This window comes from Lepus europaeus, chromosome 7, assembly GCF_033115175.1.
Source record: "Lepus europaeus isolate LE1 chromosome 7, mLepTim1.pri, whole genome shotgun sequence".
NCBI classification, from domain to species: domain Eukaryota; kingdom Metazoa; phylum Chordata; class Mammalia; order Lagomorpha; family Leporidae; genus Lepus; species Lepus europaeus.
In genome coordinates, this window is record NC_084833.1 from 68,124,244 (window position 1) to 68,149,087 (window position 24,844).

General features: G+C 52.9%; 1 protein-coding gene across 4 annotated transcripts in view; it reads right to left on the reverse strand.

Moving 5' to 3' along the window:
* Positions 1-24,844, reverse strand: part of TENM4 (teneurin transmembrane protein 4) — a 390,997-nt gene that overhangs the window by 213,234 nt on the left and 152,919 nt on the right. For 2 of the 4 annotated variants that reach the window (XM_062198278.1, XM_062198275.1), the window contains 3 exons: positions 16,828-17,083; positions 7,301-7,399; positions 5,860-6,095 (listed from right to left, as the gene is read on the reverse strand). In XM_062198278.1, coding sequence (XP_062054262.1) covers positions 5,860-6,095; positions 7,301-7,399; positions 16,828-17,083 — 591 coding nt within the window. The remainder of the gene's footprint in view (positions 1-5,859; positions 6,096-7,300; positions 7,400-16,827; positions 17,084-24,844) is intronic. The other 2 variants (XM_062198277.1, XM_062198276.1) reach the window with 1 other exon arrangement.

Sequence of the window (24,844 nt, forward strand, 5' to 3'; positions counted from 1 at the left end):
TTGTGACTGACACGGGCAGGGGAGCCTGCAGGCGCCGTGGGCAGACTGGCCTGGCCCAAGTCCTCATTCAGGAGTTACGAAAGCTCTTGGACTGGGGCAAATGCTAATACTGCTAATGACGCCACTGATAATACTAGAATCTAACATTTACACAGTGTGAACTTAGTGCCAGGCAGCGGCCTAGGTACTTTATGCTGATGATCTCCCTGGAATTTCACAACAACCCTGCAGAGTACCCAGTATTATTAGTCTCAGTTTGCAGGTAGGAAAACTGGGGCCCACAGGGGGTATGTAGATCAATCAGCCTAGTGTCACAAAGTAGGGACACAGGCTGAGATTTGAAAAGCAGGCTGGTTTTCAGAACTCACATGATCAACTATGCTGCCACCTGAGGGTTTCCTTTGTAAAATGGGCTCGTCATTCCAGCCCACCCATTATCAAGAAAGCAGACACAGGTTCAGAGAGGTGAAGCAACTGGTCCAAGTTCACGGTCAGTAAACGATGGACCCAGGGCCTAAACTTGGGTGCTGGGATTCTTTGTCAATATGACAAAGCCCCGGCCCAGCAGCACAGTGGCTGAAAGCAGGGCCTTGAACTCCCGAGCCCAGCCAGGAATCCCAGGTGTGCCTTCTCCTGACTGTATGACCCTGGCAAGTGGCCAGCTTCTTGGAGCTTCAGTTTCCCAACTTAGAAGATAACAGTCATGCCACAAAATTGTTGGGATGGTCAAGGGAGAGGATATACATGATGGGCTTGGCCCAATGCCAGGCACAAAGACAAATTGCAAACAACCAAAAGCTAAGATGGGAAAGCTACAGCATAAGGGTTCAGACACTGAGTTCAAAAGAGAAAAAAAAATGTTTAAGCATCAGTTTAAGAGTCAGAGTAGCTGAGGCTGGGAAGATCGCCAGGCCAACATCACCACGTGACAGTGGGTCCACTCCCTAAACTCCCCGGGTCTCAGTGGTCTTATCTGTAAATGGGACCATGAGAGTCCATGGGATCATTAGGGGATTTCAGTGAGAAAATCAAGCACAATACTTAGAGCAGAAAAGGACGTGTGGGAGCTGGCATTGTGGCACAGTGAGTTAAGCCACCACCTGGGATGCCAGCAAACCATACAGGCACCAGTTCATGTCCTAGCGTTCCACTTCTGATCCAGCTCCCTGCTAATGGCCTGAGAAAGCAGCAGCAGATGCCCCAAGTGCTGTCCATGTGGGAGACCCAGATGAAGCTCTTGGCTCCTGGCTTCCTCCCAGCCTGACCCTGACTGTTGTGGCCATCTAGGAAGTGAACCAGCGGATGGAAGATCTCTGTCTCTTCCTCTCTCTGTAACTGACTTTCAAACAAACATGGGTCCCGGTTCTAGTCCTGGATGCCCCTCTTCCAATCCAGCTGTCTGCTATGGCCTGGGAAAGCAGTAGAGGATGGTGCAAGTCCTTAGGCCCCTGTACCGACATGGGAGACCGAGAAGAGGCACCCGGCTCCTGGCTTTGAATCGGCGTAGCTTTGGCTGGTGCAGCCATCTGGGGAGTGAACCAACAGAAAGAAAACCTTTCTCTCTGTCTCTCCCTCTCACTGTCTGTAACACTACCTCTCAAATAAATAAATAAAATCTTAAAAAAAAAAAAAAAAGAAAGAAAGACAGGAAGGAACGAACATGTGGAATGTGAACAGCACACGAGCAAAGCTAACTGCTCTTAATAGTAATGAGAAGCCGCGACCAAGGCCATTTTTACTACTCTACACCATACCTTTTGTAAGTGAAACTATTTTATAAATAATTAAACGCTACCAACATCAGAACAGCTTCACAATCTGACCTGAAATCAACCTTCTCTTAGCACTCTCCCCTCCTGTAGTTCAGTCAGCCAACAGATTTCCGCAGAACAGAAAGGGCAGGGTATTGGGAGACTCACGAGTGCCCCACACCTTCACCCTGGTGGTTGTTGCTCAGAAAAGACATCCTCCGGGGGACACTGTCTCTCTGAACAGGTCCCACAGCTGGCTGGGGTCCTCCCCAGAGTCCCATCCAGGCCAGCACAGCTAAGCAACACCCCCAGAGAGCTGGAGATGGCCAAAGGCAAGGCCCGAGGCGCTGTCCACGCCAGGGGTAGGGGTGGTGTAGGGGTGGTGCTGGGTGCTCACTGCAGTTTCTCTACCTCCCCATGAAAACACCAGGAGTTGTCTCCCCACCCTAACTGAAAGGTCACCCCTGCTGGCCTCACCAGAAACTCCTCAGCTAAAGCTGGATGCCAAAGGGATGCGTGGGGACAATGGTGCAGACACGGCAGCCCTGGGCGGACACCAGCACAAGGAAAATTCTTTTCCCTTCTCTGTCCTGGCTGCCCCCTTCTGTGGGGAGACGATGAGGTTCTCATCCAGAACGTGATAGGACAGAGCAAATAATTATAAATGAAAAGGTGATTCATAATTTTTAAATGAGTTAATTAGTAAACCCAGTCAGACTCACTCATTACAGTAATTAATAATTGATTATACTTGAAATTAAACACAATTTTTCATCAAAAATCTAATTAAGTATCTGTGCTGGTGCTGGTTGATTACATCAGTTGGGCCCCTGGAAAAGAAGTCTTTGTTAAGGATATTTGTGCTCGGCAGAGACAATTAATTTGATTTTTAATAATGGATAGCTCCTCCCTAGCCCATCACTCTGGCCAAGCAGCAGGAGGCCCGGCCCCTCTCGCCCAGATGTGGGGAGATCAGGAAGGCTGCAGCCTTGGGCATGGAACAAAGGTGGGGTGGACCTCCTGCCGCAGCGCATTTGCCTCCTCCAGCCACAGCCAGTCCTGTCCGCTAAGGACCGCGCCTATGCTCTCCAGCAGGAAGTCGGAACTCAGACAGAGGAGCTGCCCCGGGTGACACCTGCCGTGTGGCAGAGCTGGGAGCAGAATCCGGCGCTCTTCCCCAACACCTGGCTGACAAACAGGAGGAGGCCTCCGGTCTGCCTGGCTGGCCTGATCCTTGGCTGTGGCACCCAGGGCCCAGGCCTAAGGCTTCTACACTGACAGCATTTTATGAGAGGTCATATTTATTTGGGGCAAGGACGCTTTATCAAATGAACCATCTACTCGAACCTGAGATACCAGATCTCCCCTATTGACCTTGGGTCTGCATCCCTGTCCACCTGCATTGCCACTGTCAAGGCTGACGAAGCCTTCAGCTTCCCCTGGCTGGTGTACAACAGTTTTGAGACAAGTCCACCTTCTGCTGCTTCCTGCCTCTATGCTTGTCTTTCTAGAATAAAAACTGAGTATGTCCCATGCTGCTTAAAGCCCACCCAGCACCATCCACAACATGACCTGCAAGTTGGTCTTCATACTTGGATGCTACACTTCTACACTGGCTGCCACACCCTTCAAATGCTGCAAACAGATTTCTTCGCCACCACATCCCTCTCTCAAGTCTCTTAAAGTTCCCTTGGTTTGAAATGCCTTCCTGGATGTCTGCTTCCAGCTAGCTCCTACTTTGAGATTCAGTTCCAGCATCACCACTCCTAAGGGCCTTCTCTGGTCCTCCTGGCCGGGGCCCCTGAGCTGCTGTGTAGATAGGTCCCTGTTTCAGTCACCTGCTAATGCAGCTGTCACCTCCTTTAAGCTACAAACACCCTAAGGGTAGGGATAATCCCTTTAACCCTAGCACTTATCATGGTGCCTGTTTAAACCCAGTACTCCCTAGGGTTTTCTGAATTAAAAATAAAATTTGCAAAATCATTGATTCAAGGACTGTCAATGTTGGAAGGATAATTAAAGATCACACATTAAAAACTCCCAGCCAGTGCTTGAATATAATTCTTGCTAAGTGGTTACTGAGTTCTATTCGTACCCCTCCTATGACAGGGAGCTCACTACTTAACACAGTAGCCCCTTTTTTAGATGTTGAAGAGTGGCCTTGTATTCTCATTCAGTGGGAGAGGAAGAAGCCCATGGGATGGAAAACAAGAGATTTTAATCACATTAATATTCACTCTCTCTCCTGGAACTAGACTACACAGCCTAAAACCTTAAGAGTTCAATGCAAAACAAGTAGACATCCAAATGTAGCAAACCACTTGACTCTTCAACAGTGACACTGCCTGTCCAAAAGTCCACTCACTTAGGAATGATAGTGTCAGTCAAAAGCAAGAGCTGTATCAGTCATTGCTGAGGACAAAGCATTGGTGGTGTTATAAGAAAATATCATGCCAGGTGATGGTACATGGACCCTCAAACCTAATCTACATGAATGATGCACCTCTCACAAAGCCTGGATGGACTCTGACCTCTCCCTGTTTGGCTGTTCCTTCCATCCAATGACCCAGAGCAGGAATGGCAAATACCTGGTAAGTCATCCATATTCTCCACCCCTGTGACCACAACAGACATCACTAATCAATCACATGGATTCTATTCGATCGAATATGGATACAGCCTCAGGATTCTTCTCAACACAGCTCTCCAGGCAGCAACAATTAATCAATCACAGAAAAAAGGATGCGACATGTATGCCATGCAGGCTGTGGAGCCATGAAATTCTCTAACCCAATGTTCACAAGAGGAAAAGGGACCTGACACTTTTGAGGCAGCTTAGTGTAGCCTGCAACACAAAAAGGTCTCGCCATGTATGTGTAGGAGTGGCATCTTTCTGATGACTCATTTTTATGAAATGCAGACACCTTGAGAGAAAAGTGGTTTTCTAGCTTACATCACCCATAGTCCCATCCATGTGGAATCTCTTTTCCATGTCCCAGAGAAGTGGTGGCTCTTGTTGTATTAATCATTCCTGGTGACAGCACTCACTACCTCTCACGACAGCCCCTTTTCTTCATACACAATGACTATTACAAGGCACTCTGTCTTCCTTTGACGTCTGCGAGTTAGTTCTATTTTGATTTACTGCGCTGGTACTGAAGAAATCCCTTTTGCTTACAGAAATATCACAAAATGCCTCAGCATGATTTCAAGGCCTTCTCGAGCCTTGGGTCTCAGAGCCACAGAAGTAGACAATTGCACAGGACACAGAGGGTAAAGCCAACCACCCCCTGCATGCCTGCACTGGCAGGCTGATGTACATAGGCCAGCCCACTCAACACCACACCCACAGGTCTCTACGGGTTAGCATCTTTGCTGGGAGGAGGCCAGAGGTAGGAAAGCCAAGTGCTAGAACATGCATCAGAACACATGGTGGGAGCCGCCCTTGGCAGCCGGGCAGGCAGAGGGTCAGGAGGAGACTGCCGTATCCTTGTACATGATCTGGGATCAGGTAAGACGTGCACAGCCAGAGTTGCTCTGGGTCTATCCCTTCCCTCAGCCTGCTCCGGTGTGCCACTGGAATCTGCTTCCCTCCGCTGAAACGTCCCTCAGCCCCTGCCATGATGGGACCCATCACGGGCTCGCAAGTACTCGCAGGCCGCCTGCCAGGCCCTTCCCCTTCAAACATGCTTTCCTGGCCGTTTCCCTCCAAACCCAGGGCACCCCACCTGCTCCTCATTCCCCCCGAAGCCACGCGGCACTGACTGGAGAGGCTTGTCTGCCGTGCAGCCTCTCCAACTTGTCATTCCACGTGCAGCGACTGCAATCCATGATACACACGCCATTGCCTGCACTGCAAAGGCCAGGCTCACCGAGTGCAGGCACCCGGCAAATACAGGGCAGGGGCTAAGCTCCCTTCTTGGGTGAACTGCCAAGGGGAGAGAGGAGGGCTCCAAAGAGCTGGCCTGGATCGTGTGGGGTGTGGGCCGGGCCAGCCCTCCAGGGCTGCGTGGCCCACTCTGTGTGCTTTGGTGGCTGTGACGGAGGCCTGGTTGCTAACCCCTGGGCTGGGGGGGAGCCGAGAGCAGCTGGGGTGAGGGATGCTTACCCACGAAGTATGCCAGGAGGATGACCAGCGTGGCCGAGATGACGATGGCGCTCAGGGCCGCACACTTCCAGTTGCAGTACTTGGAGGGCTTCTTGAGGTTGAAGGCTGGCCGGGCAAAGGTGCTGCGGGGCAGGGGGCGGGGTGGGGGCGAGTACACTGTGCTGGACGTCAGGGGGTACCCTGGTGAGGTGGTGCAGAAGAGCGGGGAGGTGCCCCCAGGCTTGAAGAGGAAGTGCCTGCGGAGAGAGAAGCGAGATGGCGTCAGGCTCTGCCCAACGACCGGGCGCCCAGCTCCACCTGCAAGACAGAGGCAGCAGTGGAGAAGCATGCACAGGAGCCTGGAGAGAGAGAGAGAGAGAGAGAGGTGTCACCAAGTCACCACAGCGAAGACGGCAGGGACGAGCAAAGGGAGAGCCGCAGACCAGACCACAGGACAGGGCTCACGAAGACACGGCTCCACAGAACACGGATGGGACAGCCCTGCCCTGGGGAAGACCCACCCAGCTCGAGGCAGAAGGTGTGGCCAGCTCAACAGAGGATGCCAGTGAGGTCCTCATCCTGGGAATGGATGGCTATGGGATGCTGTGTGCTGAGGAACAAGCTCCTTATTCTCTAAAATTATTACAGCCACTTGGCAAGCATCTAAAACCCTGTGCTGTTCCCCCAGAGGGAATGAGACCTAAGGTTTTTCCTCTCCTCCAATACCTACATTGCCAGTGTATCCAGGCTGAGGATTGGAATGCCCATCTTTCTAAAGGGGTCTTGACTAGGGTTGCTGCAAGGAAACCCCCACTAAGTTCTGGGCACAGCCAAGAATCCACTAGTGACTGTTCCACGGACAATGGCAGCAAATGCTCTCTGCCTGGAAGCCAGACAGCTGTGTGCAAGCCCCAGGCAGAAGCTATACATGGGGGCAGATGGACAACTGCATCCTACAGCCCAGGCGAAGTGTAGAGGGCAACAGTGCATGGTCAAAGCACACGGCTGTGGCCAAACCAGGTGTCCAGAAGTCCTTCAGATCCTGGCTTTCACTGCAGCCATGGGAGGACTTGCACCTGGCCCAGGAGGTGGGCCTGTAACCCCCCAAAGTCTCAGGGTGCTTCCACCCCTGTTGGGATACAAGATGCCTGGGGTCCCAGAGTACACACTCAGGGCGAGAGAACACACAATACAGGGCCTGAGCCGCCAAAATGACTGCTACATGAGATGGTTTCCAGATGGCGAAAGCAGCCAATGAGATGCAAGGAGCTGCATATTAAGCAGACAGCTGTTAATATGCTGGGGGACAGAGTGCTCCAAGGTGAACAGGGACGTCGGGGTCAGCATGCAACAGGGCATCACCTCCCCCAGGAGAGCCCAGGGAAGGTCTCAGGGTCAGCATGCGGGGACAGGGGTCCGGGGGGAAGTACACACGGGGGAGGAGTATGGGGATGTCACCTACCCGTCACTGTAAGCCCCATCATGGCGGGAGGCGCTGAGAATGTCCATCTCAATGAGGTTGTCCTGCAATGTCCCTAGGAATGGCTGCTTGCCTAGGTTTCTACGCACACATGGAGACATGAATGAAGCCATGAGTCATGCATGCATCGATGAAGGGGGGGATAGAGAAACACACCAAGTGGCTGTTTGGTGCAGTCGTGCGTGAGGCCAGCGATGGGTCGGTGTGCAAGCCACATGTGCAAGGGCTCCACCTGGCACAGAGCAGCCGGAGGGAGCAATTCGCTGTACAAACCCGAAGGCCTGGGAGTCGTGCGCCATCACTCACAGCTCTGCCTGATGAGGGACTGACACGGCTCTGGCACTGAGCTAGGCAGGTTACATCCGTTCTCTCCACTCTTCACCATAGGCAAGTTACCCCCATGATCACAAAGATGAGAACACTGAGATGTGGACAGGAAACGGGACTTGCCAAGGTCACTAGCCAGCAAGGGGCAAGGCAGGAATCCAAGCTCAGGGCTGCCTGGTCCCAAAGCCTGCGCTTTTCTCCTCTACTTGATGCTGCCTACGTCTGTGTAAACAGCAGCCGGGGAGACTCCCTTTCCTGGTCTGAAGAAAAAGGAAGGCGAGCACTCCTGACCACTGTCTTCTAGAGCACTGGGGCTCCAGCTGGAGTCCAGGGTCACCCGGAGGGCTGCACACAGCTGGGCTGGCCCCTGCTTCCTGCAAGCTCCATTCCATGAACAGCCCAGGGGACAGAGAGGGCACAAGGAAACACTGCTGAGCAGCCGGGGCCACAAAGCAGCCATGAAGCACTGCAGGGGTGGCGGGGATCTGAGCCCCAAGGCCTCCCACGAAGCTTGGGAGGAGCTGCGGGGCCTGGCAGCCCGCAGACAGGCTGTACTTCCTCCTGCAGGCAGGTGACCCTGCTGATGGTAGGCCGGGTGGCCTAGCGGGAGGCCACACAGCCCTGAGTCCAGACAGCTGTGGGTTTGGGTCCTGGATTTACCATTCCCTGACCCCTAAAAGGGCTAATCGCTCCCCTGATGGAACCCAAAGTATTACTTGGATTAGATCACATCTGTGCTCTCAACACAAGCCTTTTACAGCAAAACCAAAGTCCTACCTCGGCCCACAAGACCTTGTAATATCTTGCTGCCTTCCACTTCTGAATTCAGGGTATACCAAGGGAGTATGCCTAGCCTATAGCAGGCATACAGTTGGTGCTTCATTGAAGTCAGCAGCAGATGACATTCCAGCAATTCAGGAGGGAATTTCTGGTCACCCACAGCCTGCATGGCCCAGGGTGAGCAGGCCCAAGAGCTCCGGATGCCTCCCTGGGATCCGAGGCAGGCATGTCCCCCATCACACCTGCATCACCAGGCTGCGACTGTGCTCCCGGAGAGTCAAAGCTATCCCTTGAAACAATCAAACAAATATTCACAGAAAAGAATAAAGATCAAAATGTTAACGATGGGAGTTACTGAGTGCCTGAACTGAGAGATTTTTATTTTAATTTTGATAATTTGAAAAGAAATAGTTACTTTAACAAAGGGAGAAAGCTGACTACAACCGTCTCCCCAAAGTGCAGATCTGTTAGGATAAGGAGGGAAGCTATGAAATAGACCAGAGGAGGGGCAGGCACTGTGGAGTAGCAGATCAAGCTGCTGCCTGCAGTGCTGGCATCCCATATGGGCTCTGGTTCGTGTCCTGGCTGCTCCACTTCCAATCTGGCTCCCTGCTAACGCACCTGGGAAAGCAGCTGAAGGTGGTCCACGTGTTGGACACCTGCCACCTATGGTGTTAGATGCCTGCCACCCACATAGGAGACTTGGAAGAAGCTCCTGGCCCCCAGCTTCAGCATGGCCCCGCCCTGGCCATTGCAGCCACCTGGAGAATATACAAGTAGATGGAAGATCCCCCTCTCTCTGTCTTTTCCTCTCCTAACTCTTTCAAAAAAATTTAAAAAAAAAAAAAAAAAAAAAAAAAAAAAGGATTTCTAGAGTGACAGGGTGTCTGATCTCCAGCAAGAACCTGCACCCTCGTGCTAGCTCAGGCATTTACCGTTTAGATCATTTCAGAAGGGGAGGTGACGTGTGCACTTGCTGAGCGTGGCTATGCAGAATGCTACTTCTGAAACAGGCTTCTCCCGTACTGCTAAAACTTCATTCTGGCTCAAATTATTTGGCTTCATTTGACTGATGAGGAAATGGAGGCTCAGAGAACCATGTGCCCTGCTGTCAGTGACAGAGCTAGAACTCAAACCCGGGTGTCCTGACCCCAGGTTCAAGGCTCTGCCCTGAATTTCCTATCCTGTGCTCCACCTCCAACACTGAGTGATCTCTCCATCTGAGAAGCAAAAGTTAATAAGGACTTCTCGAGGAGGACCCTACGCTGAGAAGCCCACCTTGGGTCACAGGCCCACACTGGCTGCTGCAACCTCAGGGACAGGCCCCGACACCTCTGACCCTCACAAGAGTGGGTGTTATCATCTCATTTTCAGATTGAGAGACTGAGGCCATACAGGCTAAGCGACAGCCCAGGGTCACCCAACAAGGAACAGCAGAGGTGGGACTCAAACCAGCTCTCTGTGACCTCACAGCCCCAAGCTGCCTCTCAGAAAAGTTAGTGCAGGGGCCGACACAGGGGCACAGTGGGTAAAACCACCACCTACGGTGATGTTATCCCATAGGGGCACTGGTTGCTCCACTTCTGATCCAGTTCCCTGCTAGTGGGCCTGGGAAAGCAACAGAGGATGGCCCAAGTGCTTGGGCCCCTGCTTCCATGCAGGAGACCTGGAAGAAGCTCCTGGCTTCAGTCTGGCCCAGCTCAGGCTGTTGTGGATATTTGGGGAGTGAATCAGCAGATGGATGATCTCTCAGTCTCTCCCTCTCTGTAACTCTCTCAAATAAATAAATAAACAAACAAATAAATCTTAAAAAAGAGAGGGAGGGAGGGAGGGAGGGAGGGGTCTACTGTGTCCTTGGAGAGGGGAGTCCAGCCAAGAGCTGTGCTGCTCTAGGAGCTCTGAGAGTGCAGATGGCACTGGATCTGCAGGGAGCCTTGGCCTAGTCCCCGAGCTGCCAGGCTGGGGCTTCCAGTCCCCTCTGTCTGACCCAGAGCAGACTGAATCCAATACTTGGGGGCCCCAATTCCTAGCTCAAGGCTGCGGAGCACAAGGACTGGACAAATGGCTCTGGGGAAGGAAGCGGTTCTTGGAACATCGCCACAACGAGCCCCCTGCCGTGGACCATGCATCTGCCCTGGGAAAGCCACCTGGCAGCTGATTCTCACTTAGTGGGAGGACAGGCAGGGATCACCCCCATGTTCTATAGCAGGGGGGTTAGTGACTCAGCCAAGACCACGCAAAGAGCTAGATACAGACCTGCTGGTATCTGAGTGAATGAATGAACAAAGAAACAACAAAATGAATTAGGCCACAGTGATCCTTTTAGAAGATGAGACTGGAAGTGGGGTTTTAGCCTAGGGGTTAAGACGCCTGTGTGCCAGATCAGAAGACCCGGGTTTGAGCCCCAGCTCCAGCTCCTGATTCCGGCTTCCTGTTAATGTGCACTCTGGAGGTGGCAGGTGATGGCTCTAGTACTTGGGTTGCTGCCACCCACGCAGGAGACCGGGATTAAGTTCCTGGCTCCTGGCTCCGGCCCCAGCCCAACCCTAGTTATTGCAGGCATCTGGGGAGTAAAACAGTGGATGGGAGCTCTATCTACCTGTCTCTCTGCCTCTCAAATAAATAAATGGCCCATCCTCTGATTTGAAAGATATGGGAAAGCTACTCACCCCCACTTCTGCCATCACCAGTCCCCAGGGAAAAGTGAAACCTGCTATTATCTAATTAATTAACTTGAAGGGGAGAGTGAGAGAGAGATCTTCCATTGCTGGTTCACTCCCCAAATGGCTGCAGTGGGGCTGGGCCAAGTGGTTGTTGGGAGCTGGGTTGGAATTGGAATAGCGGGACTCAAACTGGTGCTCCCATAGGGATGCCCGCAGCTGAGCTCACTGTACCACAATACCAGGCCCTGAAACCTCCTTTTCCTGTAACTTGAGACCCCACTGCTGACCTTCATCTGCATTCCTCACATCCTCTTGCCATCCCCTGTGCTCTCAGGACACCTCTCCTGAACCTAGCTCTCTCCCGGTTCCCTGCCTTTGTCCAATTGTCCTGCAGCTCAGAATTCCTTTCTCCCCTTTCCAAGTCCTACCAATGGATGCCCTGAGAAGCAATTATTAGCAACCAGTGAGACAACACTGCATGGCGGTGGGGTGCATGGGCTCTGGAGCCGGCCAGCCTGGGTATGCATCTTGGCCTTGCCCCTTCTGGCCATTGGTCCTTTCTGCCTATGCGACCCTTTGTGCTTTAGATGTTTTTAGATCTATGCAGGAGGTGAAGGCAGTGACCCTGCCCACTGTCCTTTGAGAGGCCTGCTAACACAGCCCACCCTTGGCTGGCATCTGGAGCTCAGCTTCCAGGAAGGCTTCCCCACTAAGAGTAACTCATTGGTGCAAACCATAGGGCTGTGCTTTCCTTCTGTGAACCTGGAATTTGAGTACTCGTTGGGCAAGGAGTGACTGTGTGACCAGCTCCCAGGATAATCCCTGGGCACTGAGGCTGTCATGAGCAGCCCCAGATGGGGATCCTTTCCCATGCACTGTCACAATTTGCTGCAGAGGGAATAAGGTGCACCCTGTGTGACTCCATGGGAGAGAATTCTGGAAGCTTCTGTCTTGTTTGAAAGTTTGGGCCCCCTGAGGCCGTGCATCTTTTCCCAGTGCTGATTTTGCTTTGTTTCCTTTCGTCACAATAAATCAGAGCCACAACTAAGGCTACACGTGAGTCCTGTGAGTTCTATTGGTAAATCATCAAGCCTGGGGGTGGCTTGGGGACCCAGATCCACCGCCTTAAAGGAGAGGTGTGAGGATGAAAGGGTTAACATGCATGGAGTGCTCAGAACAGCACCTGGCTGGTCCAAAGAAGGCTCTAGAATGTTTGCTATGGTTGTCACTTGATGCTCCCAAGCAGAGGGAACTGCACCTTGCTCTCTGCTCTGAGCATTCCCTCTGTGTGAGCACTGCCTGCAATGCCCGTCTTCAATTATTTATGGGTCTGTCTCCCTTAACGGACCACAGGCAGCTTGGACGGCAGTGTGCTATGCTTTACGCAGGTCTACAACTGTATCCCTCTCTGACAAGGAAGACCACCCACCCCGACTCTCTGTACTGGGGGCCATTCTGGAAACCACACCAGGCAGGGCTGTTCCCCAAATTCAGTGTGAACACACAACGCTCCTCTGGCTCCCTACACAGGCTTGAGATCAGATGAACCAGAGGCGGGGCTGGTAGCCACTCCACAGGAGCTGGGAGGGTTATTAATCAGACAGTCCCTGTGAAATCAATTAAGCGTCGGCTGTTACAGAGTACAGAAAATGTGGATCAAGGCTTGGGAGACCCTGAGCACATGGCTCCCACCACAGCGGATCACAGATGCACCTGTGGGGCTAAAAGTACCATCGTAGCCCAGCTCCAGGGAGCACAGGTAGGCCCAGGCTGGTCCCTGTTGGTGGCGGGATCCAGCTAACCTCGGGGAGTGCCCAAGCTGTGGGGAGTACAGAGAGAGGAGTGGGTTTACCAAAGGCTTCATTCCCTTTCGACCTTCTGCTGGCCTGTCTATTGCTGCCAGCGTGAAATCGAAATCCTTCCCGGTCATCCCTCCAGCTGCTGTGATATCTGTTCGGCTATTTACTTTGGACTCTCAACACAGACAATTAGGGAAGGGCCTCTGACTGTTTCTCTGGCACCAGGGGGCCTCACTCTATGGGGCCGGGCACAAGCTGTTTAGGAAAATGCTCACACAGGCCCTGCTCCCTTGACTCCTAGGGCTTTGCTCACACAGTGCCTGTCTCAGGTCCTCTGGTCCTCTCTTGCTCCACCTGGGAGCCTCCCACTTGCTTTTCAACCCTGGGCCACCCGGGGCCAGGGCACCTGGAGAGCCTTCCTATGTCTCCACTTGAGTCCCAGTTACATCTGTTCTTTCTCTCATTCACCTGCGTGCTAACATTTATCATCCCACGCCCACCAGGTTGCAGCAGTCCCGTGTTGTGTGCAGCACAGACAAGGAAGCCTCAACCCATGCCCTATGCTTACCTCTCCCACAGTGCTCGTCTGTTTGCAAATGTCTGCTCTCTGTACCGTCTTACCTGCCAGGCACAATGTTAGGCATTCAGTGAACAGTGAGTTCACAAGAAGCACTAAACAGTAAGTAGTATGCTTCAGCACTGACTGTATGCTGATACCATCGTTACGTCACTTCTGCAACCCCCTTACGTGCTGGTGTGGTGGGTGAAGGCTGGCTATACATTATTTGGCACCTGTCCCATTGAGAAGTGGGCCTGCTTCCCATACCCTTGAAGGTGGCTGGCCCATGGCTGCACTGAGTGACAGAGGATGGTGGAAGTGACACTGCCAGTTCCAGGCCAAAGCTTGAGGAGACACGATGACTTCCACCTCAGTGCCTGGAGCCCTGAGCTGCCGGGTATGAAGTATAAGAACCCTGCTAGGACACCAGTCCTGCTAGGACTCCATCAGAGGGTGGGGTCCCCGCTTTCCAACTGTGCTCCCCACCCCAAAGTGTCCGGTGTATGTGTGAAGCTATCCTGGATCCTTGGGAGCAGTCCATGCCCTAGACTGACTCCTGCACCACAGGGAGTGTGAGCACAGCCCAGCTGAGCCCCTCCTCAACTGCTGACTCTGTGGTGAAGTTAACCAATCGACCAACGCTTTCTGCTAAGTTTTGGAGTCGTTCATTAGTTGTGCTGACACAGAGCATCAGAACAGGGAGTTACTGCCACCATCAAGGTCCTGGCTAGTAAGCAATAGGGAAAGGGTTCGAGCACAGGGTGTCTCTGGCCCTGTCACCTGGGCTTGGAGCAAATGCCATGCTGGCTGCACCGTCACTTAAGCCCTGGAACGTCGGGGCCAAACTTCCTCCTCCAAAGTAGAGAGGAAGTAGAACCTGCTATTTCCTCTCAACTCTTATGATGCATAGTGGCCAAAAGAATATTTTTGAATGAGTTTTTTCTTTATGGGGTTGATATGGGAAGTGTAACTATCTGAAAGAATGGGGAATACCTTTTCTAGTGTGACTTCTGGACGGCAGGCACTGGGCTGTGTGAATTCCTACATGGTATCCCATGTGGTGTCTCCTAATCTCTGTAAGGCATGGAGTCTGATTCCAACACACAGATGGGATGTTGAGGAACTTGCCCAGCCACTAAGGGTTAAAGCGAGGCAGGAATGAGGATCCACCTGCCCTCAGAGCCCGCGTTCTTCCCACCAACGGGACAGCTGATGAGTCCATCTCCAGCCTTCACTCTGATCCCTCTTAAACGGCACCCAGTTAGTTTTGTGCCATCAACCAGGCCAAGGCAGGCTTAAGAGCCAGAATCCTGATTGCGTTACTGGCTGTACTGGGCACCTGTCCCTGTTTCAGGCCGTCCTTCGATGCATACAGCTTTAGGGTCACAGAGGAAGGCTTCCTCCGATTTCTCAGCGGGGGCTTCAAGAATAAGTAGGACGCGGCCAGAACAAGAGGTGAGGAGGAGGACAGCCCTGGCAGGGTGTGTGAGAATGTGTGCAGAGGCAGAGTCCCAAAAGGGTCAGGGCCTGGAGGAAATGTTGCTGAACACCCAAACACACGGAATGTTACATGTGTAATTCTGTTATATTTGCACATGTAAAATGGTGTATTCAAAGATATCCCTACATGCTAACTGTGGTTACCTTTTAGAGGTGGACATAGTGATTTTCTTTCCTTATTCCATTTCCTATCTGTTCTATAATGAACAACTATTACTTGAGTAACAAGACACGAGGGAAAAAGAGAACAAAGGCTGTGTGCAATGGAAGTGGGAGGTGAGCGTGGGCTGGCGGGCCAGGAGAGGCGAGCTGGGGCCACATTTGCGTCTCTTGTCTTCTGGCTCCCTTTCCCTGGGCAAACCCAGAGGCTCAAAGGAGCAAGCGCTACTTTCCTTGCAAGTGAGGACAATGGACATCCAAGCAAGAGGGCGTGGAGGCCGTGGCCCACACAGAGAACAGGAAGCACCAGTTAGCTGCTGGCTTCCTGCTGCCACAAGCCATTCACTGAGCACCCTGGGAAAATGGAGACCCAGTCCAACAACCCTGGGCGAGATGACAATTATCTGGTTCTGTGATCGCTGCCCTCAAAGGAGGCAACAGGCAAAGGACCCACGACTCTGAAGCCCATCAGCAGGAACAACGCTCATCTGGAAACTGGGGCCAGGGTGCTGATGGAGGCTGCATCTCTCAGAACTGTGCTTGTGGAAAAACACATCTACAGAAGTCAAAGGTACGTGGGGATGCTGCTGTTCTCTGGCTGGACTCCACAGGGTTAACACGCCAACAGCACAGAGACATGTCGGGCAGAGCCAGATGGAGTCACTTTCCACGTCCAGGTTACCTTCACTTCCTTAAATGTGCTATGACTTTTGTTCTCTGCACAAAGAACAGGAGCCTGGGAAAATAAAGCCTTGGTTTCCCTCTACCTTAGGAAAGAAGAGGGTCCACGTGCACCAGTCTGGGACGGTTCATCTTTGGAGAACGTAGGGTGAAGCTGTGCCCCGTGGGCTCACAGCACTTAGACTGGTGAGACGATGGGTCAATCTCACTTTCCTCTGTACACCTTTCTGCAGTTTCTTTCCATAGAAACTACTGACCATCACAACAAAACTCCATTTTGGAAAAACAGTGGCTAAGCAGAGGGAAGGTGTCTCTATAAACTCCGACTGCAGGACACCTGCTACAGGGAGGCTGGGAGAAGGGGGCAGGAGGAGAGACCACAGGGAGGTGGCGGTGTCGTTGGGGACACAGGAGATGTAGGAGAGTCTGGCAAACTGGGTTCAAATCTTAGCTGTGCATTACCCATCTGCGACCCTGAGCTAGTGAGCAACTCAGTCTTACTCTCAGCTTCCAAAACTCCTACCTGCGGGTCCCAACAAGAAAACCCATGAAGGTGCAAGGATAGCACAGAGTGACATGCAGGGAAGGCCCTATGACCAAATGCTGGCGTGTACCTGCTAAGGACTGCTTGGGAAGGAGGAGCGGTGGGGAGCCGGGAGTGTGCTACGCACCCACCACCAGCCCAGGGTGGAGAACCATCTCAGAGAAAGGTACAGCTGAACGCCCCAAGGGACGCCACACCAATGCCCTCACACACACCAGCTCTTATCTGGCGTCAGTCCTGGCCAGCCAGCCTCATCATGCTGTACAGACATGGGAAGGGAACCCCCTAGGGCTCCAGGAACTTGACCAAGGCCCTACCTTTGGTCAGCAGCCGGCTAGCACCGCATCTTGGCCTTCAGGATTCCAAAGCCCACCCTCTTCCTATGCTCCACCCCACTGCCCCTTTCCATCCCGTGCGCCCAGCGGGTGGTGGGGACACGGCCCAGGGCCTTCACTCTGCCACCCCCGCCCTGCCCTGCGGTCCCTCGTGGCTCACACCTGGTCTCCAGTGGGATGTTGCTGTTGAGTAGCCAGTTGTCCTGCGCATGCGTTGGTTCCGGGGCACCGCTGGCCGGGGGCTCTCCAGAGAGCGAATGGTCCGTGGGGGCCGGGCTGGGGTTGCTTCTGGGAGTGAAGTTGCCCCGGTTCAGGGAGTTGATGGAGGCCGCGTGGTGTTGGTTGGGGGTGTGGGCATGCGAGAGCGGCGGCGGCGGGGTCCGGAGCCGCGGGTGGTTCTGCAGGCCGCCTGGGTGATCTAGGGCACAAACAGGCATGGTCATTGTACCTTGGTTGGAGAGGGGGGGTCTCGGGGATGTGAGCGTGATGGGCACGGCCAAGTGTCCTGAGCCAAGTGGGCCATCTGTACTTATTTGGCAGGCGATTACCGCTGAGCACCTGTCACGCTGGGTACTAGACCTGTATCTAGGAGCAGATACAGGTGTTCTCTTAGCCAAGAATGCAAAAAGTAAAGATGAACTGCCCACATCACCAGCTGCTCAAGGTTTCTTTCATACTTTTAGGCTCTGGGTTTTCCAGGGTGGTCCCAGAGCTGGGGACTTGTCGGGGCTGGAAGTTGTGGAGCTCTGGGGTGGGGCCAGTCACCTGTTTCCCAACCCCTTGGTGACGCCTTGGGAACATCTGACTGTGTCCAACCGTGCACAGCAAATGAGGCACACATTTAAGTAACAGTTCCCTTGGATGGTCATCCATCTAAGACCATGGCAAACCAGGATGGGACCGTGGCCAGCGCACGCCTGGGCACTGGCGGAGTTTTAGATCAGGCAGCCCCTGAGTACCGTGAGCCATGCTGGTGTCCAGATGCTCAAAAGCCACCACTGGGATTTGCTGGGCACCTACTGCGTGCCAGGCTCTGTTCCACAACCCAGCACAGGGTCTTTCAAAGCTGAGCAATCTACAGGGTGAAGAAGACGAGAAATCGGATCCTAGGCCAGATGCTGCCTCCTGACGTGCACCTGACTACGGACCAGTCACTCCACCCCTCAGTCTTTACATCTCTAAAACAGAACGGTTTAGTATGGGGATTACAGAGCTAGGGGGAAATGGAACGGCCGTCACGTGGGAGCTGTTTCCAGGTTCACAGTTTATGAAGCATTTGGCTTCATCTGTTTCTGCCAAGAATCACGTGTTAGAGAGAGAGAGAGAATGGGACTCAAACCAAGGCAGACGCAGTGTTCTGGAGGTGGTGCACCCCCTCCCATCAGAAGACAGCTTTCTGGAAACCATCAAGCACAACCAAGTGGGAAACGCTATCAGTGTTACTGATATGTTTAGTGGACGACGCGTCACTCTGCTTCTTAGGTAATCCAATCTTCTATGGCAAAGTGTTATACAGCAGATCTGGTGGGGAACTGGGGGAGAGGAGGCAGGGGAGGGAGGCAGAGAAACAGAAACCATGGTAAGTGGCTCACGTCCTTGTACAAGCAAGCTGCTACTTGCAGCACAACGCCACACTGGGCCGACAAAGCCCCCCGGAACCTGATCCATACTGCCTGCCTCATCTCTCCCCGGCCCCCTCTGCCCGCTCCTGCTGTTCCTTTCCACCAGAGGCCAGGGGAGTTGCTAAGGCTGAACCTCCAGTTCCAATAAGGGTGCCTAGGAAGTCCACACAATGGGAAGGGTACCCCCCGGAAGATGTGCAATGCTGAAGTCCTGGACTAGAAGGGAGCTGGTGGGGGCGCCCCTTGAGGGTAGGAGAGATCCCAGAAGCCAACACAACCTGTCCAGGCAGAAGGTCCTGCTCAGGGACAGATGGCCTTCCCTCCCCACCCCTTAGCTGCTCATCCTGGGAGCTGCAGGCCAGGGCACCAGAGCAGAGAGGCAGTGACTGAGCCCCTACTGTCCAATGGTTGTCAAGAGGTCAGTAGAGAAGGGTGACCCAGTCCTCATCCCTGCCCTGTCCTAGGTTTCACTTCATAGGCATTAACAGTTGCTGCCCTGTACCTACTGGAGCACCTACCATGTGTGCTTCACATCCTTAACTTTCCTACCCTCACAGCGACCCTAGAGGTCAGTAGTAGCATCATTCCCATTTTATAGATGAGGAGGCTGAGCCACGCAACCAATAGTGAGTGGTCCTTATAGAGTCAAAGCCTGAGTTCTGTCGACCAGACACCTGGTGGCTTTGCATGAGACACAGACCCCATCCTGGACTGTGTTGGTCCACAGCCAAGGGCAGCAAAAAGATGCCCAGTGAGGGGAGCAGCCCCTGAGGTCCCCGCCACAACCTGTGGACATTTGCTCTGTGACTAAGTGAGGACACCAGGCTCCGGCTTGATGACCGTCCAGAGTCCTGCAATGATGATATTTCCAGGATAAGATCCCTGCTCAGAAATCTAAAAACGAACTTATAGAAGGAGATTCTCCTACGCCGACAAGGCAGGTTCTGGTCCAAATCCTCTCTATTTTTTGATGCTCCACTCAGCTGCTACTCCATCCAGGGAGCTTTCCTTGGTCTCTCCTTGCCCCACTTCCCTTCTCCTTTGGAACACTTGCAACAGGCAACCCATATCTCCCACCTGCATCTCCTTCCCTGGTGCTGGCCTACCTGCATCCCCATCCTGCTGTCTCCAGGAGGCTGCAGGGTAAGGTTCCTGCAGGGTAGGTTTGCATGCAAAACACATTAACACACCATCTGGGGTCCTGGAGCCAGAGCCGCAGGTCCTTCCTTCCCTTCCCCGGTTCCACCCTGAGCACCTTAAGAAAGGGCACCTTGGTGTTACCCAGGTTCCTGAGGGAGGAGCTCTGCACAGGGAGCTTTGCAATGGGAGCCCTGCCTCACCGCTCACCCCGGAAGGAACCACGACCCCCTGAGTGAGCAGTGCACGTTTCCCTCTGGTCCTGGGGATTTCCCTTGTGCTTCCCATGGGGAAGACAAAGGGGCGAGGCTGCAGAGGGCCCTTCATCTCGCACCGCCCCAGCATGCATCCCCCCCCCCCTCACAGGGATCTCTGAACTGATTCGCTCACTGGGCAGTTACTGAGTGCCTGCTTTGTGCCAGGTCTTGTAAACTGGGTGTTGGGGATAAAACGGTGCATGGAATGGATATGGCTTAGGGCAGAATGCTCTCTTCTGCTTTCTGTTTACTGCTGGGTGACTTCCAGCAGCTCACTTCCCCTTCTCGGTGGGTGCACCTATGGCAGCGTTCACCCTCTCCTACTCCACCACTTCCTGGGAGGTAGAGTCAGGGCCTGTGCTCAAGTATCAATCACTGGGCCCTGAGGCAAGGGTCCATGTGTTATCCATTTCCATTTGCCCTGTGGCAGCCCCGAGCTGGGCCTGGTGCACAGCGGGCCCTCAGTAAACACCTAAGCAACCTCGGGAAAGCCAGCAAGTCGGGCAGCTGGACATGCTGCGTGCACAAGCAGTTGCTTCCCTCCTGCTATCTGGGAGCAGGCACTGGTCTGCGTGCAATGCTGTGCCATAAATGCCAACTCTCTGCCTCCGCTCACAGCAACAGCTACCAAGTGAACTGAGCCCCGAATCGAGCCCAAATGTGAGTCCTTTCACTGTTATTTGCATGCACAGCTCTCAGGAAAGGCCACTTGCTTATCTGAGTTCTGCAAGCCTGGTTTTCCAGGCTTCTTGCTTCCTACAAGTTCTCAGATATATTCAGGGCTGCAGGTGCCCTCTTTCACGTTTATATGCACAAAAATCCAGCACACTGCAGCCTCCTGGCTGTATCTCACTGAACCTAGATCACACTGAGGCTCCTTCGTGGAGCTGCGGGGAGCAGTGGGTAAGAGAAATGGACTAGGCTTTGGTGTGAGATGGCCCAGAGTTCATGTGTTGACTCTACAAGCTGTGTGACCTTGGTCAAGTCAGTAATCTTCCCTGGGGCGTGGGGATTCTTACCACTAAATGGAGATAAAGCTCCCCTTCTTGGATTGCTATGAGAATTAAATGAGATAATGTATGCAAAATGTTTAGCAGAGTGCCTGGAATACAGTCAGGCTAAAAAATGGGAACTATTAATTCCGTAAGTGCAATAAAGGCATGTTGAATGAGTAAATCATAAAGCACTACATTGTCACCATGGTGATCACTCTTCAGCATTTATAACAGCAGTAAACCTTGAGCAAGAAAGAGTAGGCAAACAACAGAAGCATGATCTTTCAGTGCGGCTGAGTCCCGCTCTGGACACCTGCTGGCTTCCAGGTGCCCTGGTCTCAGGAGGGTGCCCGCAGCTCAATGTGCACATCAGAAGCAGATGAGAACGGTGGTGGGTCTGACAATCAGAACAAGACCAGGTACAAGGGGCATCCATACATTCAGGCAGGAAGGCTCCTTTCTGCGTGGGATCAGTAGGTCAGAAGGAACCAGGTCGCGTCACATAGATCCATACCCCCCGTCCTGGGTTTAAGGTGAAACAAGATCAAGAGGGCCCTTGACGTCGATCATTCCATCAGCAACATGAAGCAGTCCTTTGCAGTGGATAGGGATTTGACGGATGCTGAGATTGGGATGAGGTCCAGTCTTGACAAGTAGCCAGTGTGTGTGGATAGATCCTAAACAAAGGTACTAAGGTCTCACAGAACCATGGTCAGTCTTAGCTTTCTCCTATAATCTGTGTGATTTGGGGCAAGTCTCTCAACTTCTCTGAGTCTCTGTAATTCATATAGAAGAAGTGTAAAGCAAAAAAGAAGGAGAGAAGGAGGAGGGCTACCACAGACTGAATTTGTAGTGATTCAGAAATAAAATACACATTGACTTTGACTTTGGGATGCTCATAGATAACAGACATCCAGAAACTCCAAGCATAACTTCCGAAAGTTCATGGAAAATAAAATTTAATGATAAATTAATTTTGGTGCAAAAAAAAAATAAAACTATGCATAGTTTTTACATAAAATGAATTTTTCATGAACTTGTTGAAGCCCATATACCAAATGGTCATTACTGTGGGCTGTATATCATCACACATCACCAGGTGTAGCAGGTAGTATTTACTGAGTACCCACTGTGTGCCACATTCTTCCTAAGTGCTTTACTTATTCAGTCCTCAGGGTACCTCGTAAAGAAGGTAGTATCATGACACCTCCTTCCGCAGATGAGAAAATGGAGGCGCAGTAATGGTAAGTGCTCTGCCCAAGATCAGGAGATCACCCACGTTGGAGCCAGAATCTGAACCCAGGCAGTCTGGTCCCAGACTGCACTGTGGGGCCCTCTGCCTCCCAGACCTTAAGTGAGATAATATGGGTAAGGGGCCAACTTCCAGCACCCGGTGAACATCTCACAGTGGTGACGGCTGTCAACCCTGGGGGCTGGCACTGCAGCCCCACTGAGCACCATGGGGCACCTACCAGACCGTGGCTTCTGATGTGAGGGAAGGCTGCACGAGAAGTGACCTTCGTCTAAGGATCTAAGGCAGTTCAGAAGTTGAGAGAAGTCTGGCTGGGAACACTATTTGTTAAATATTTATTTATTGGGAAGGCAGAGTGACAGAGAGAGAGAGAGAGAGAGAGAGAGAGAGAGAATGTCTTCTGTCCATGGGTTCGTTCCCCAAAAGGCCACAATGGCCAGGGCTGGCCCAGGCCTAGAACTCCATCCTGGTCTCCCATGAGGGCAGCAGGGGCCCAGGTACTTGGACCATGTTCTGCTGCTTTCCCAGGTACATTAGAGGGAGCTGGATCAGAAGTGGAGCAGCTGGGACTCCAACCAGCACTCATATGGGATCCGGCAGCACAGGTGGCAGCTTAACCTGTTGTACCACAATACTGGCGCCCCTCCCCCGCAACCTGTTTTATAAGGATGGCGGGGAGGGAGCAGAGGCTGGGATTGAGGGGGGATCCCAGGGGCAGGTATAGGTGGTGGTTAACCTGGAGGTGCCAGGCTAAAGAATGCGGCCTTTGGCCGGCGCCGTGGCTCAATAGGCTAATCCTCCGCCTTGCGGCACCCAGCACACCGGGTTCTAGTCCCGGTCAGGGCACCGATCCTGTCCCAGTTGCCCCTCTTCCAGGCCAGCTCTCTGCTGTGGCCCGGGAGTGCAGTGGAGGATGACCCAAGTGCTTGGGCCCTGCACCCCAAGGGAGACCAGGAGAAGCACCTGGCTCCTGGCTTCGGATCAGCACTGTGTGTTGGCTGCAGCATGCCAGCCACGGCGGCCATTGGAGGGTGAACCAATGGCAAAGGAAGACCTTTCTCTCTGTCTCTCTCTCTCTCACTGTCCATTCTGCCTGTCAAAAAATAAAAAAAAAATAAAAATAAAAAAAGAAAGAATGTGGCCTTCCTCGGCAGGACGAGATGCAGTGCCTTGATGACTGGAATATTTGAGGAAGATTCCAGGTGTGCACCTGGCCAGGGCTGGGCGACAAATATGCCTCAGACTGACTCCAGTGTTTTACGTCACTGTTCTTTTGCAAGATTACAATCCTGAGCAAAAGGCATAAACTTGCAAAACTTTGGCTCAGGCAAAAGAACTCAAGCCTGTCAAAAGCCCTGTGATCTAAGGCCGGCATCGGCTCCACGAAACAGTGCCAGGCCGGGTGCCCACGCCCAGCCCTGCGACACGGCAGCTAGGTGCCTGAAAGTCTCCTTGCTTCAGAGTTAATGATGACCCCAGCGGGCACTGCAGTCATTCATCGGGCCCTACAGACGGTCAGATATGAAAGATGACAGCGTTTAATTATCAGAAAGCAACAACTCCAGCTGCCTGCGAATGCCAGCAAAAAGAGTTATTCGGCTTCCATTAAAATGCCATCGACTACCACTGACACGGGATGGTGATGTAGCAGTGCTGAGAGCTGAGCTAATGAACCTTGGCCTACAAGACCAATTTAGAGAGGCCGGAAAGCTCTCTGTCACCGCAGCTGGCAGCCGGAATCTGATGGCCTGACGTCTGGTCTCAGCCCCGCCTCCTTCAAGCTGCAGAGTCTCAGCCAGTTTATTTAACCTCCCTGGATGTGTTTCTTCACCTGTCAATGAGACATGAAGGCATCTTGCACATTGTAAAGGCCTGTTCCAGAGTCAGAGAAAACTAACACTATTATTATCATTACCTAACCTAAAATGGACTTTAAAAAACAAAACCCTGAAATTCAAAATGTGGACACGGGTCTGAGCATGAAGCTCGGGCTGGAATTGTGTGTCACGTCATTGTCTTAACCCGTTCATTCTCTGCCTGAACGAATGTCTTCCGTTCACTTTCACTGATGTCTTTGTGCATCACGGCCAGTGTGCAGGGCTTCTAGATGGTCCCCAGATGCATCTCGGAGAGGAACAGGATGACAGGGGCTGGGACAGCACAGATGGGGCTCCCCCAAGGCCACGCTTCCACTGTTCTCGATGGGCACTCAGAGGCCGTGCCTGGGAGGCACACCACAGCTGTCTTGGCCTCTTCGTGCACACAGTCAGGGCAGAACTGGACACAGAAAATGAAAGTGCTCTGCATTCTAGAAGCTGTACCAAGGAGTCTGTGTTTTCAGAAGCTTCCTTGTCTGCTGTAGCGGTTCTCAAATGGGTGGGAGGGTGTGCAGGACTGTGGAAGGTTTCCTGGTTGTCACCATGGCTGGTGGGCGCACATCTGGCCAGGGGTGCCAGGGCAGCCACCCTCACGCCACGACAGGGCTGCCACCGTAAGGCTTTAGTCTCAGCTTGCTTCCCTTGCCTCTACTCTGAGTTCCAGATCATTCTCCTCCCTCTGTCACAGGAGGCTGATCCCTAAGGACCGCCTCCCCAGGTCCCTTGCCTTCCAGATGGGGTTGGCTATCCATGGTGAGCACAGGGGGACGCTCCAAGGCAGGAGGGGAGCGAGGCTGAGATAGCACCTCCTCCTACCTCTCCGCACTGCAGCCCTGCTTCCGCTGTCTCCAGCAGCACCCTCAAGGCTACAGCTGTGCACAGATACAGTGGTGTGCGAAAGCTTCTGGAAGAGGAAGAGCAAGGCTACTGGAGGAGAGGCAGGATTGAGGTATATCCCAGGGCAGCCAGAGGGCTCCAGGTGGCAGGGGGTGGGGAGGTGGGGCACTGGCATAAACAGAAGCCCATGGGCTGAGAGCTA